Genomic DNA, 12,827 nt, shown 5'->3' with positions numbered 1-12,827 from the left:
ATGTTGCGTACAGCTCTAGCGCTCTTCTTTGTAATATGCACGATTTGCTGGCTGCAATGTCGATGTAATGTCATTGTCCGAACAAAGTACGGTTCACTCCGAGGGCGCCGCTCTCAAGCACCGAGTGGTAAGGACGTCATTGAATTTCTCGGCGTTCCATTCGCGAAACCACCGTTGGGAGAGTTACGGTTCATGTCCCCCCGGCCGCCGGAACCGTGGAATGGTACCAAAGACGCGACGACCTTACCCAACTTTTGCGTGCAAAAGTCCTTGAAACTGTTTAAACTGTTAAAAATTACCAGACCATATATTAGCACGACCAATGCGAGCGAAGACTGCTTGTACTTGAATATGTGGATACCCGATCGACCAAATTTCGGATCGAAGGTGGCATCCAAACTTCCAGTGATGATTTTCATCCACGGAGGTGGGTTTAACTTGGGATCAATCGCGACTTACGCGTACGACGGTGGAGTCTTCGCCACCGAAGAGAACGTCATTGTGGTCACCGTCAACTACCGACTCTCTTCGTTAGGTTTCTTATCGATGGGTGATCGAGAAGTCCCGGGCAACGCCGGACTAGCGGATCAACAAATGGGCATGCGATGGGTCCACGAGAACGTGGCTGATTTCGGCGGTGACCCCGGGAAGGTGACCATCTACGGCCAAAGCGCCGGGTCCGCCTCGGTTAACTTTCACTTGGTGGTGCCATCTAGTTGGGATTACTTTCAAGGTAAGTCTTTCATTTTTGTCAGTGTTCCACTATCGTTGAGCCTCACCCTGACACGAAATAACTTTACGCAGGAGCGATTTTACAAAGCGGGTTTATAAACACTTATTGGTCTCTGGCTCCCCGAGATATGAACAACCGACAGGCTGCCAAGCTGGCTGAAAACCTGGGATGCGTAAGAGACACGGTACGAGAGACGGTCGAGTGTCTTCAGAAGGTCGAAGCTCAAAAGGTTGTCAACAACGAACCCAGTTTTGGATACACCTCGGCGGTTTTTCTTCCGGTCGTGGATGGAACATGGTTGAAGGAGAACCCTATTGATTTATACCGTCAGGGAAAAGTGAAAAGGTGTAACCTGATCACCGGGGTCCTCCACGACGATAGCTCTTTATTCGTGTCGCTTATCCTACCCATGGACGTACCTTTTTTGTCCTCGCACCCCAAACCAAAATACGAGGTCATTCGAAGCTTGTTAGATATGAATAGCAATGTCAGACAACACCCCGGTTTTGCCACAATGGTCGAATACCTATACACGGGCTTAGAGGTTAGCGATAATCCCGATTATGTCATAAACATTTTGATCAAAATGCTCAACGACCAATTCTTCGTCTGTCCGATGAAACGTCTCGCGGAGCCCTACCTGAACCTGGTCCGAAACAGCGAAGTGAAGGTCTACACGTACCTTTACAACTATAAGCTATCTTGGTTGACGTTCGATAAGTGGGTGGGAGTGTTCCACGGATCGGACCTATCCATCACGTTCGGGCACGCCCTTAACACCGTCCGGAATCAGTTTCACGAAGGCAAAGTGCTATCTCAAGATGTCACCTTCACCAAGAGAGTCACGCGCTATTACGGCAACTTCGCCCGGACGGGGTAAGTGAAAATCTTTACCTTAAGAAACGTCGAAGCCCAAACCGAACGTTGTACCTACTTTTAGCAACCCGAATATCTCTCCTTCCGGGAAGACGGAGGACATTCAGTGGCCGGAATACACCCCGAAAAACGAAGAATACTTAGTACTCGAGCCCAACGGTACTAAAATTGGCTGGAACTACAGACATCAAAGTTGTTTGTTCATCAATGAACTAATTCCCCAACTCATGAAGGAAATGAACCTTACTGTGAAAGATTGGAGAATGGATTAATTTAGCTGAGATGGGAGTTCGTATCGCTATCACTTTTAATATTAAAACCATTAAGAAGGTCTTCGTTAAATCAGAAGTAGCCAGCGTACTAATGAAATATGTATCTTCAGGGCCTGATTCTGTTTTACGTAGGCCCTAGGCAGTTCTTGTCGAAAATGGTGTTAAAATTTTATCAACATTTATCTTATTTTCTTCGTACAATAAGCAATATGTCCAGCGCCGTAACCAGCCTCAAAATTTGAGTAGGGCACTAGTAGGGCACTGTTTTTAGTAGCGTAGTATGAGCAATGTATATTTTTAAATTGATGAAAATTATCATGTTTTAATCTGTCGTGCAATCAAGGGCGTATCCAGGATTTTATTTCAGGGGGGGTTTCGAGGGAAAATTTCAAGGGGGGGTGCTGACGGAAGTTTCACCGATTTTTATAAGGCATACCCCCCTCCCCCTTAAATACGTCTTTGCGTGCAATGCTAAATGGGCAGTCGATCAGTGGTAGACGAAGAGAGATTTATAGACTATGGTTGCGATGGTTCGACAAATATTTCACATTTATAGTTATTCGAGTGCCCCCCCTGGTTACGGCCCTGAGTATATCCCACACTCCTTTTCCATGAATACGCGACAGAAAACATTTAACGATCTAAAATGCAAATATTTGGCACCGAAATATTTTTAAATTAATTTGGAAAAATTAGCGGGAGCTTGCGAAGGTTCATGTTTCAAGCGAATAAGATTAGCTGTATACTTTCCTCCTCAAACATAAATTATAAGCCTCTGATTACATCTAGTCTCCCCACTATGTTAACTTAATATATTTCGTTATGGTCGACGTTTTAAAATAAACGGTTTATAAGTAATAACCTCAAAACATTCGCTGAACACGTTTACCACTTGCATTTATATTAATAATATTTCTAAAAATTATTTCAATTAGACAATTTTGAAGAAGGTAAGTGTTTATCATGATGGTAATTTCTAGACAGAGAGGAATATACATTCAAGGTTGTCAGAAAAAATTTAAGGAAAAAATTTCAATTTGCGCGTGTTTTCGCTTTTATGAGGCCTTCAACTATCCCCATAACCTGTTCCGTGTGTTTGACGTTACCATAAGTAACATTTAAAAAAAAAGTATGACACATGCTATTACCCCAATTTTTTAATGATAGTCAACACCAATGACTATATAAATGATATTAAAAATATATATTCGCCCTCAATCCGCCCCTCACGTTCTAACAGTAAACTCGTTACCCTAAAATATAAAATCAGGTTGGTATCTCATTGGTTCCCTAAATTTTACATCTTCGGACGCGATTAAAACTCGTTTTCATTCGTATTGATCGCCATCATATTAACCTGGCAGAAATTTTGGCAAAGAGAGTATGGTGTGACTACCCGTCAAAAGTCGTCTATTTTCTTGTGTACAGTTTCCATTGGTTAGACGCTTTAGCGTCTGCTGCCGTTGGAAGGGGAAAATTCGGAAATTGTCTTCCCCCCCGCCCGTAAAACATTCAGCGTAAAGGCTCGTCCAATGAAATTTGTACACAACACTGCCTTATCGTGTTTGAAGACTAGCTGCGTTCTCTTGTGTTTGTTGCTCCTAGCTACCATGAACCTAAATCGTTCAGTGTCGTACTTACGTTTATTATATCACTTAGGACGTTACTAAACCAAATCACTTCCCAAAAAAATACCAAACGTATCCATCTAATGATGAAGAATGTCAAAATTACATTGCGTAAAGAATATTTACTTATTTATGTCGCGTATTTATGAAGTATTTGCAAAACTATTTCTACATTTCTCGTGATGTTCTACATTGTCATCATTTTGCGAACAACACCAGAGCTAATTTTTATAAAAGACGATTAAATAAATCTAGTACCTCAATCTTGGTATACTTTAAATAATCCGGGCATATAAGGAAACTTAAAATAAATTTTCTCCGTAGTAAAAAAAAGATTTCTTCAACCATATATTTAATAAATTTAGCAAAGCGCGAAACGTTTTCACTTTCTACGAGAGGAAAATGGTTTCACCAATTTAAAACTTCCTGTCCAGTATATTTTGTATCAACATCGAATGAGAGTAAATCGGACGCTAAGCATCGTGATTATTCAATAAGCGAAAAAAAGATAACCTACTTCTTTAACAGTACCAACTCAATTTGATAAAAATACCCGCCTAAATAGGGCTCGTAATTATTTATACCTTAAAAGGAAACATTTAAAAATAACCATACCGATATAGCGCGCTTGCTTGGCTAAAAGTTTCACTTTTCGAAGTGAATTTCTGCGCGACTCCCGCTGAAGATATCGTCTTATATTTTTTCGTCTTAATATTTGTACGTTCGAATAATTTGACCATTTTGAGGTCGGGGTAACGGTTTAACTAGGTTTGGAGGTTACCCAACAAGGTTGAGCAATAGATTCCTCGTTAAGGATTTTGAAATTGAACAGTAGTTAGCAGTCAAAACAAAATATCAGGTCCTAACTTCGACAGGAACACGTTATTCATCAACAAAGTAAGTGATAATTATTAAGTAATAATATATCAAAATTAAATCAAATGTCGGGATAATTCTGATTGTTAAATAAAGACTGGGAAATGGAAAATGTTAATTTTAAGATTATTTTAATGTCATTTATTAAAACTCGCGCACCCTTAATGTTAAAATTTATTTTATAAATTATTCATATTTCAGGTGTGTCAATTAAAAATAAATAACGATTAAAAATCGTGCCATGAAATATTTAATTAGTATTTTCCTGGTACTGTATGTACAATTACATTACCTGGAATCAACAGCCCCGAACGACAGCGGCCCGCAAATCGTTAAAACCAATAAAGGCGCTATAGAAGGAAAACTGTTGGAGTTAAGTAACGGTGGTAAAACCGTAGTGGCTTACTTAGGTGTTCCGTACGCCCAACCCCCTTTGGGGAAGCTTCGCTTTAAGCCACCCCGGCCAGTGGAGGAGCACCAGGGGGTGCTGCGGGCTCACGACTTACCCAACACGTGCGTACAGAGGATATTACCTTACCTCAAGTACATTCCGGGTTTCTCGGACTACATCCCGACGACCACACTCAGCGAAGACTGTCTTTACCTTAACTTATGGGTACCCAACCACAGGGGCAACGACGACCGTGGCAAGACATGGGTATAGTATTTATAAATGTTTCGTATCTAATTAAGAAGTAATTGACTGATTTGATCCACCAGGATAACTCGGAAGATAAGATGCCGGTAATGGTGTACTTCCACGGAGGCGGTTTCAGTTTCGGCTCCGTGGCTTGTCCCGGATACGACGGTTCCGTCATGGCCTCGGAGGAAGACGTCATTGTAGTGACGGTCAATTATAGACTGGCTTCGATGGGCTTCCTGTCGCTGGATGATAAGACGGTGACTGGCAACGCCGGCCTCTTCGATCAGAGAATGGCCTTATTGTGGTTGAAGCGGAATGTGCAGTTCTTCGGGGGCGATCCTCAGAGAGTCACCATTTTCGGACAGAGCGCCGGAGCGGCCAGCGTTGGTTTCCATTTGCTATCCCCGGCCAGCTGGGATTATTTTCAGGGTTAGTTCTAACTTGAATTTCGGATTAATAATTTGTATAAATATTGATTTTTCCACGTCATGACGGCGAGTGTTGACGCAAAAAATGTATTAGATGAAGATTTGAAATGTTACCTCTCACTGTCGCGACCTTGGTGTTCTAGTGACTTAAAGCCCTAGAGGGCTTCACCAGCCACGATAGGGGAGAAACACGCGTCTCTATTCAGCCAATCTGGACATTAGGTTCATTATCTCCCATCCACCACAGAATCGCGCTGCAGACCAGACGAATCTATCGGGTACTCTTCCGTTCTAGGTCGATTCTTCCTCCATGGGTTTGGGAGGGGCACTAATTTCTCCCTCTTAATTACTAGGCTGGGGGAACTCTTTAAAAGAAATACTTTCGTTGAGTCTCGTCATTTTCCTAGAAAAAAACCAACCTGAAGATAATAATACGATCTTATCCAATTATTAGGGGCTATTTTGCAAAGCGGGGGTCCCACGTCAAAATTCGCCACGAACAAGAAAGCAACGAACGACCAGTTGGCTCTGGAACTGGCCAAGAATCTGGGCTGCGACACCAGCCAGGAGACGGCCACCATCCTCAAATGCATGCAGGGAGCCGACGCCATGGACGTCATTCTGAGCGAACCGGCGGAGGGATACGCCACTGAGGTCTTCCGGCCCGTCGTCGACGGAGACTTCCTGAAAGAGAACCCCTCAGATTTGCTACAGAAAGGACTAACCAAGAACGTCGACATTATGGGGGGATTTACCAGAAGCGAAGGCGTCACGTTCGTCCTGTCCTTCTTGCCCGGAAAATACAACTTCGCCATGTCCGATATTCATCCGGAATACCAGGACTTCAGAGACTTGATCCAATTGATATCCCCCAACAAATCCGCATCTTTCTTAGGGTCTTTGGAGAAACGTTACAACCAGACTTATCCCAAGATGTCTATGGAAAAATTAGTTCGAGTTGTAACCGACGGATACGTACTTTGCGGCCTGCAAGAGCTGTTGGACGTCTACGCTAACTCCAACTTCAAAGTGTACTCTTACCTTTACAATTACAGGCAGCCGAGTACTTTGACTCCCAAATGGGCGGGGGTCTACCACGGCTCTGAGTTACCCATCATCTTTGGACTTCCTCTAAGCAAGGGTGGTCATGTTCCCACGGAAGAAATTGACTTCAGCAAACGTTTGATGCGATACTGGAGTAACTACGCCCGCTCAAGGTGCGCTTTTAAATTTATTTGATTAATAATAATAATAATAGTTTCTTTATAATTTAATTAACCCACCAATTACCAGTAATGAGTATAAAATTTGGCAAACGTTCTTCGAATTTTACGAGAGAGAAAAATGAATTTAACAAAAACAATAATTTTATTGACGTACATTTGATAGTTGTGGGATTAACGATTATGTCAGACAAAACAGCTGCCATTAGTATAAGTTTTGACTTAATTAATAGTCTACAATTATGCACATAAAAAATTTGGTAAGTTAAAAAGTAATAATAATATATGAAATGCTTGTTGTAAACATTAGTTTTATTGGCATCAAGCCTTTAATTTGAGATAGCCTCGAGCCTTTTTAATTTAATCTTATATAACAGTATATATAACCCGAGATATAGCCGTAAGCAAACAATACACTATTGCATATAATTAAAATTAATTTTGAGCGTGAAAAAATTGTTATGATTCAAAAAGCAATTAAAGTGCCTTAGAATCGTTTGAAAATTTCCGGGCGAATATTAGGTAAATATGCCTTTCCATAAAATAAGCTACGCTTGCTGAACTGGTTTTTATGTAGCTCATTCGTCACGAAATACGTAGAAGTTCAATTCAGTTTATACTTAAAACCTCGGTGCCTCGTCGAATTGGTAAAATTGTACTATTGGGGATCCGCCGAAATTTTGTTTTTATTTCTTTTTTTTAAACATTCCTTGGAGAATACAATTTTATTAAATATTAACCCCCGCTTTTTGAGAATCATTGAGAATTTAAGTTATATTTCCAAATTCATACATTCCGTTATATTTCCTAATATATGTAGAATATACAGCGCAATTTGGGTCCTAATTATAAATTTTTATATATCGTAGGGTACATGACGGTAGTATTACTACTTTTGAACTTTACTACGATTTGATATCTTTGTTGTAATATAGAATGATATAATAATAATGATAATATATTGAACCTAACCTAACCTAACCTAACCAATTTAATCGTCTCATAGGTTAGGTTAGGTTAGGTTAGACTATTTTTACCATGTTTTCGTAATGTCTGTACACCACTAGTGTGTTTCGCGTGTTCTACTAGACCTATCTCAAAGAAAAAGTTAGCAGAAAAGTAAAGCGGAATTTATGAAATTGGAATATAACTGAAATTGGAAATATAACGTAAATACTCAATGTTTCTCGAAAAGCGGGGGTTTATTTTTAATAAAATTGTATTATCCATTGAATGTTCAAAAATAAATAAAATAAAAAACAAAATTGCGGCGGATCCCCAATAGTACAATTCTACCGTCGAATTTACCCTTATGTCTAGGGCTTTTCGTAGTAAAACGTCATCGATACGTAACCCGTGACGCAGCAGCAACGTCAAAACAAGAAGGCCAATGCTACTTTATAGAAAGACCTATTAATTATCTACACGTAATATAACAAAACCAATGAAGTTGCCGGGAGTAGTGGCTCACTCCTGTAATCCCAGGCGTCCGGGAGGCAGAGTTTGTGGATGGTCGTGTGAGGACGACTACCAATTCCCCAACGGGTGGTCGGAATACTTCCGCCACGGGTGTCCCCACCCCTGTCCCCACGTATCCCCCCGTTGGCGTGGCCGTTACACATATCTCGCCCTGATTAATCAGATGGTGTTTCGCCGGGCTCGCGGTCTTCTCAGACTCAAATCAGCCCTTTCTTCCTTGAATAAAAAAAAACCAATGAAGTTGAAAATACAGAAAATGTGAAATGAAATAATTCGTTGTTTTATAAACGTGGACAGGAACCCTAATTCGAATGACGTGAAAGGTGAGCCGCACCACATCGAATGGCTGAGCACTCAACAGCGGCGCAACAGGAGCTTGGAGGAATATTTTGTTCTAGCACCCCGCTCGTACATGGTGGCCAGTAGAAACGGTCAGTGTGACCTGTGGAACTCCAGAGTGAAAGAGTGAACGATCGCGGAAGCTCCGACGAACATTGAACACGAACACACGGACACACGAACACACGGACAGTAACGAAGAAGGAAACAGTTTTCAACCTTAGTTCGCGCACCACCTTCAATACCATTTTTGCTTTCTTTTTTCGAGTGGTCCCAATTTGACTAAGTTCTCGATGTACGGGACAAATTCTGTCCAGAACGCGCACGGTTTTAGCCTGTAATTGGTCATGACCGCGGTCGAGTTGGGCGCTAAGACCAAAGCTTCCCTGTTGTCCAACTTGTACTGAGGCCAGTAAATAAGTTCTTCGCCAGTGGGCGACGCGTTAGGATCTCTGTAAATTAAAGGTTTTTAGTTTTTTAAATAAACTCTTTTTTTTCAAACGAAGTACTTTAAATACAATTACTTACCCAGTTCTGGCGAAATTGGCCCAATACCTCATGATCCTTTTACTGAATATTTTCTCCTGGGAGGTGAATTTATTTTTCGGGTGGAGGGGCTGTCCGAAAACATAGGGTAGTTCGGCGGCGTGGAAGGTACCCATCCATTTGGGACTCTTCAAACTGGCGCTCGAATGGACGTAAAAGTACTGGTAGACCTTCCGACCAGCTTCGGTAAAATACCGCGCCATTTCGTTGTTACCGCAGTTGAAGTAATAGTCGGAAAACATGTTATTGCAACTGGTCAGCAATTTTTTGGGGTCGTTTTTGTCCTTCCATGGTGTGTATTCGAACAAGACCGCTTTTAGAACAGCCGGTGCGGCGTATCTACCAAAAACTCTCCATTAATTTCTTGGATTTTTTTACACGTGGTAAATTATACCTTAACGTTTCTGGAACCAACATTTGAAAGTCCTGTAGGTGTGGTTCAACCGTATCGCCCAGAAAGCTGAACACAAACGGCATCAATCCAATCAAGAAGGGAGTTCCTTCGTCGCGGTTAAGCCCCGTGATGATGTCCACCTTCTTAAAGCGTCCGTTTTTCATGGACTCGTTGGGATCTTCCACGAGGAAGAAGCCGTCAATAACCGGTCTAAAGATGGCGGTGTCGTAATCCCGGGCGGGTTCGGATTTCATCAACTCCATATTGTCAGCTTCCTTCAAACAGCGAACCACTGCCGTCAAGTTGTCTCTGCGAAGCACCAACCAACAACAAGAACATTAAGGCTTAAACTTCGTACACTTAGACGAAACCCTATACTCCAGCAACTGTGGACAAGCTAGTAGTTTATCCTTTCTGTTTGGCAGACTGACTAACAGGTTACTTTGATAAATACAAGGGAAAACGCGTTTTGGACCTCAAATTTCAAATTCAGTACCTTCTCAAACGAAGCTAGTACCCTAGTAAAATTTTATGTTCAATGATTTGGCCGAAGATAGCATAAATTTTTATTATTAAAGCTTTTTAATTTTCAATTGACCTTGGTCTCAAGCAAAAATTTGCGGTTGAAGGATATTAATTCCCATCGTTAACTCGAAGTTATACACAGCGCCAAGCTCACTCGCGGCGTATGTGTAAACTTCATTTTTTTTTACAATATTTTTTAAGTCTCAACTAGTTTCTTTAAGATTAGTGATATTACCAATTCCAAGATTAGTTGATATGTGATAACGAATTATTAATAATAATCATCAGCTAGGCTAATACACAAGGCACCACCTTAGGCCTAAGTCATCGAGTGACTTTTAAAGCCTTTAATTCAGGTGGCCGGGTTACAATGCGTAAGAGGGTGGTGGAAAGCCCTGCAAGCCACGCGAGCCAACAGCTCCCTACACCTCGTTAGACTTGAGCATTCATTAAAAATATACTTTGGTCTAATAACCGTGTTTTTGTATGAAATCTTTGAAATATATGAAGACATCATCATATCAATTGCGAATGTTAAGACCATTTAATAAAAAGTACTTACGGATGAGGACATCCGATATATTCGATCAATTTCTTTCCAAAAGCCAAATTTTCCTCTTTGGTCTGCACGGCCCACTCCGAAACTGGGTTACCACTTTGCAAGATGGCTCTGTTGAAGTAATTATTGGACATATTCGAGATAATGTGGAATCCGATAGTGGCCGCTCCGGAACTTTGCCCTAGTAAGGTGATAGAATTGGGATCACCACCGAAACTGGCGATATTAGCGTGTATCCACTTCAAAGCCATTACTTGATCCATCAAACCGTTATTGGCGTCCATCTCAGGATGGTCCATGTACAGGAAACCGTACAAAGCCACGCGGTAATTGAAGTTGACGACGATGACGCTCTCTTCAGCCGCGATGGTGCTGCCGTCGAAAATCGTGGCCGATGAGCTTCCTACCGAAAAGGCACCACCGTAAATGTAAACAATCACGCTCAATTTGCCACTTCGAGTTTCCGGAACGTAAACGTTGAGATACAAACAGTCTTCGGATAGCCTGGTGGTCGTGGCAAACATGGCAAGAAACTTGACCAACTTCTCGCCTGGGAACTGCTTTTGCGTACAAGTAGGGGACAGTTCCGTGGCGTTGAGGACGCCGTCCCAGGGGTCCACGGGCCGCGGATGACGGAAACGCAGATCGCCGACAGGCGGCGTGGCGAATGGAATACCCAAATACTGGTGGATCACTTTACCGTTTATAGCTTTCACCGTTTTTCCGCGCACCTGACCTGATTTGGTGGTCACTATCGTTTCTTCGGCGTCGCAATACGTGGACAACGCGACCAAACCCAACAATAAGGACATCCACGCGGGGACCTTTTTAAGACGCGTCATGCTTCTATCTGTAAACGAGAAAAATATGACGGTTTTCGTTTCTTTCGTTAATTGTGGAGGCCACCTAAAATTTATTTAAATTTCTTTTCGCTATAGGTGTAGATTTCCTAATTCAAACGACTATCATGATAAAAAAACAATAGATTTTGATATTTTTGAATTAAACTTTCATAAAACCTAAAGTAATGGCTTTTAAAATAGCTATCTGACTTGGGTATTATCCTAGCCGATAATTTTAAATATCCTCGTCCGTATAAATGTCAAATAACTATAATGTTGGTCTACAATTATTTCAGTTTTCCTCCTATCTTCTATCCACCTGCTCAAGCTAGTTTCGTAACGTACAAGCGCTACTTCTTAGCGAAGTTAATCTTCTAACTTGTCAAACAACTATTATAAATACAGTTGCATATCCTTAAAAATTATATAGGAGTTAACTTGAAAGTCTTAAATTAAAGTTTATATTTTGTTTTTTTTTACAAAAAAAAACAGATAAACATATTTTCTTGGTTTGTATATAAAGACTCCTATATTTTATAAATTTCACGAATTAAATAGAAACTTATGTATTAATATTTACGCAATAGGCAATGAACGATTTAAAAAACATGACCGGTTTGACCTATAATATGTAGAACTTCAAGGGCAATATGCAACTTCTATATAAGAAATGTCCCAATTAAAAACGTATTGAAGAAGCTACTTTCACCGAAATATGGAAGTGTAGCATTATCTTCTGGTACGACTACCATCCTAGCGCATACTTCATAGCGCAGGCTTGTTTGCTTTTTAATCAGAAAAGTATAAGCTTAGATGGCTATCAAAAATACCATAATTAACTTTTTCACTGCGGAATTTTCGTCTGCTAACTAAATTATTTCTGTTTTTACAAAAGAAAATCGTGTATATTGAAAAGGCTAATTAACTCTTAATCATATTATACCGCACTTATGCAGTGGATTCAACTCATTTAAATATCTCTATATCACGTTTAAAAGACTATAATTGTTTAATTGCTACTACTATATTAAAAATAAACCTTGAACTTGAATAAAAATTAATATAATTAACTACATATCATTTTGTAGTGAAATAGGTATAAGTTATAATGATAATAATAATTATTTTTTTAGTCAAAAAATAAAATAACGTTACCTCAAGGTATTCTCGAAGTTGTTATTCCCTGAGTTTCGCTGAAGATATTGATTGGGTGAGCTACGAAACACCGTTTGCGACTCCCGAAAGAAAAGTTTATAAAACTAGTTAAAGCCAACGACGTGTCAAGGATAAATTGCAATATCTGCTGGCAACGTCTGATCGCGGTATTATATTCTGAGGAATAAATACGAGTCAAGTTCAAATCGTAACTGGTCTGTTTTGGACAAATTACTTGGGAGTAGGTCATATATATTATCATTTAAAAAAACAGTAAATAACGCTCTCATTTTTACGGTTTTCAAACTT

At 40.5% G+C, this 12,827-nt stretch overlaps 3 protein-coding genes across 3 annotated transcripts; 2 read left to right on the top strand and 1 right to left on the bottom strand.

Moving 5' to 3' along the window:
* Positions 1–1,881, top strand: LOC149953200 (acetylcholinesterase-like). The gene is made up of 3 exons (XM_090169818.1): positions 1–733; positions 805–1,609; positions 1,674–1,881. Exons 1-3 carry the CDS (start codon positions 1–3, stop codon positions 1,879–1,881), a joined length of 1,746 nt encoding a protein of 581 aa, XP_090025944.1.
* A 2,745-nt stretch (positions 1,882–4,626) lies between these two features.
* LOC149953199 (acetylcholinesterase-like) lies at positions 4,627–8,627 on the top strand. Its single transcript, XM_090169817.1, has 4 exons — positions 4,627–5,043; positions 5,106–5,457; positions 5,911–6,673; positions 8,456–8,627. The coding sequence occupies exons 1-4, from the start codon at positions 4,627–4,629 to the stop codon at positions 8,625–8,627; spliced, it is 1,704 nt and encodes a 567-aa protein (XP_090025943.1).
* On the bottom strand, positions 8,260–12,610 carry LOC149953198 (acetylcholinesterase-like). Its single transcript, XM_090168801.1, has 5 exons — positions 12,519–12,610; positions 10,525–11,371; positions 9,438–9,746; positions 9,026–9,382; positions 8,260–8,949 (listed from the first exon to the last, which is right to left on the bottom strand). Exons 2-5 carry the CDS (start codon positions 11,361–11,363, stop codon positions 8,736–8,738), a joined length of 1,719 nt encoding a protein of 572 aa, XP_090024927.1. The 5' UTR covers positions 11,364–11,371; positions 12,519–12,610; the 3' UTR covers positions 8,260–8,735.
* Positions 12,611–12,827: the final 217 nt, after the last annotated feature.

This window comes from Leiobunum rupestre, chromosome 3 (genome assembly GCF_980474605.1).
Source record: "Leiobunum rupestre chromosome 3, qqLeiRupe1.1.hap1, whole genome shotgun sequence".
NCBI lineage: Eukaryota > Metazoa > Arthropoda > Arachnida > Opiliones > Sclerosomatidae > Leiobunum > Leiobunum rupestre.
This window is presented reverse-complemented; position numbering and strand designations above follow the sequence as displayed.

What these genes read in the sequence shown, in the direction of transcription:
- LOC149953200 (XM_090169818.1), top strand. Translation starts at nt 1, where the DNA reads ATGTTGCGTACAGCTCTAGCGCTCTTCTTTGTAATATGCACGATTTGC. An exon ending in TAGTTGGGATTACTTTCAAG is followed by an intron (nt 734 to 804) that starts GTAAGTCTTTCA and finishes AACTTTACGCAG; the next exon opens with GAGCGATTTTACAAAGCGGG. An exon ending in GGCAACTTCGCCCGGACGGG is followed by an intron (nt 1,610 to 1,673) that starts GTAAGTGAAAAT and finishes ACCTACTTTTAG; the next exon opens with CAACCCGAATATCTCTCCTT.
- LOC149953199 (XM_090169817.1), top strand. Translation starts at nt 4,627, where the DNA reads ATGAAATATTTAATTAGTATTTTCCTGGTACTGTATGTACAATTACAT. An exon ending in CAGCTGGGATTATTTTCAGG is followed by an intron (nt 5,458 to 5,910) that starts GTTAGTTCTAAC and finishes TCCAATTATTAG; the next exon opens with GGGCTATTTTGCAAAGCGGG. An exon ending in AGTAACTACGCCCGCTCAAG is followed by an intron (nt 6,674 to 8,455) that starts GTGCGCTTTTAA and finishes AAACGTGGACAG; the next exon opens with GAACCCTAATTCGAATGACG.
- LOC149953198 (XM_090168801.1), bottom strand. Translation starts at nt 11,363, where the DNA reads ATGACGCGTCTTAAAAAGGTCCCCGCGTGGATGTCCTTATTGTTGGGT. An exon ending in TATATCGGATGTCCTCATCC is followed by an intron (nt 9,747 to 10,524) that starts GTAAGTACTTTT and finishes GGTGCTTCGCAG; the next exon opens with AGACAACTTGACGGCAGTGG. An exon ending in GCCAATTTCGCCAGAACTGG is followed by an intron (nt 8,950 to 9,025) that starts GTAAGTAATTGT and finishes TTTAATTTACAG; the next exon opens with AGATCCTAACGCGTCGCCCA.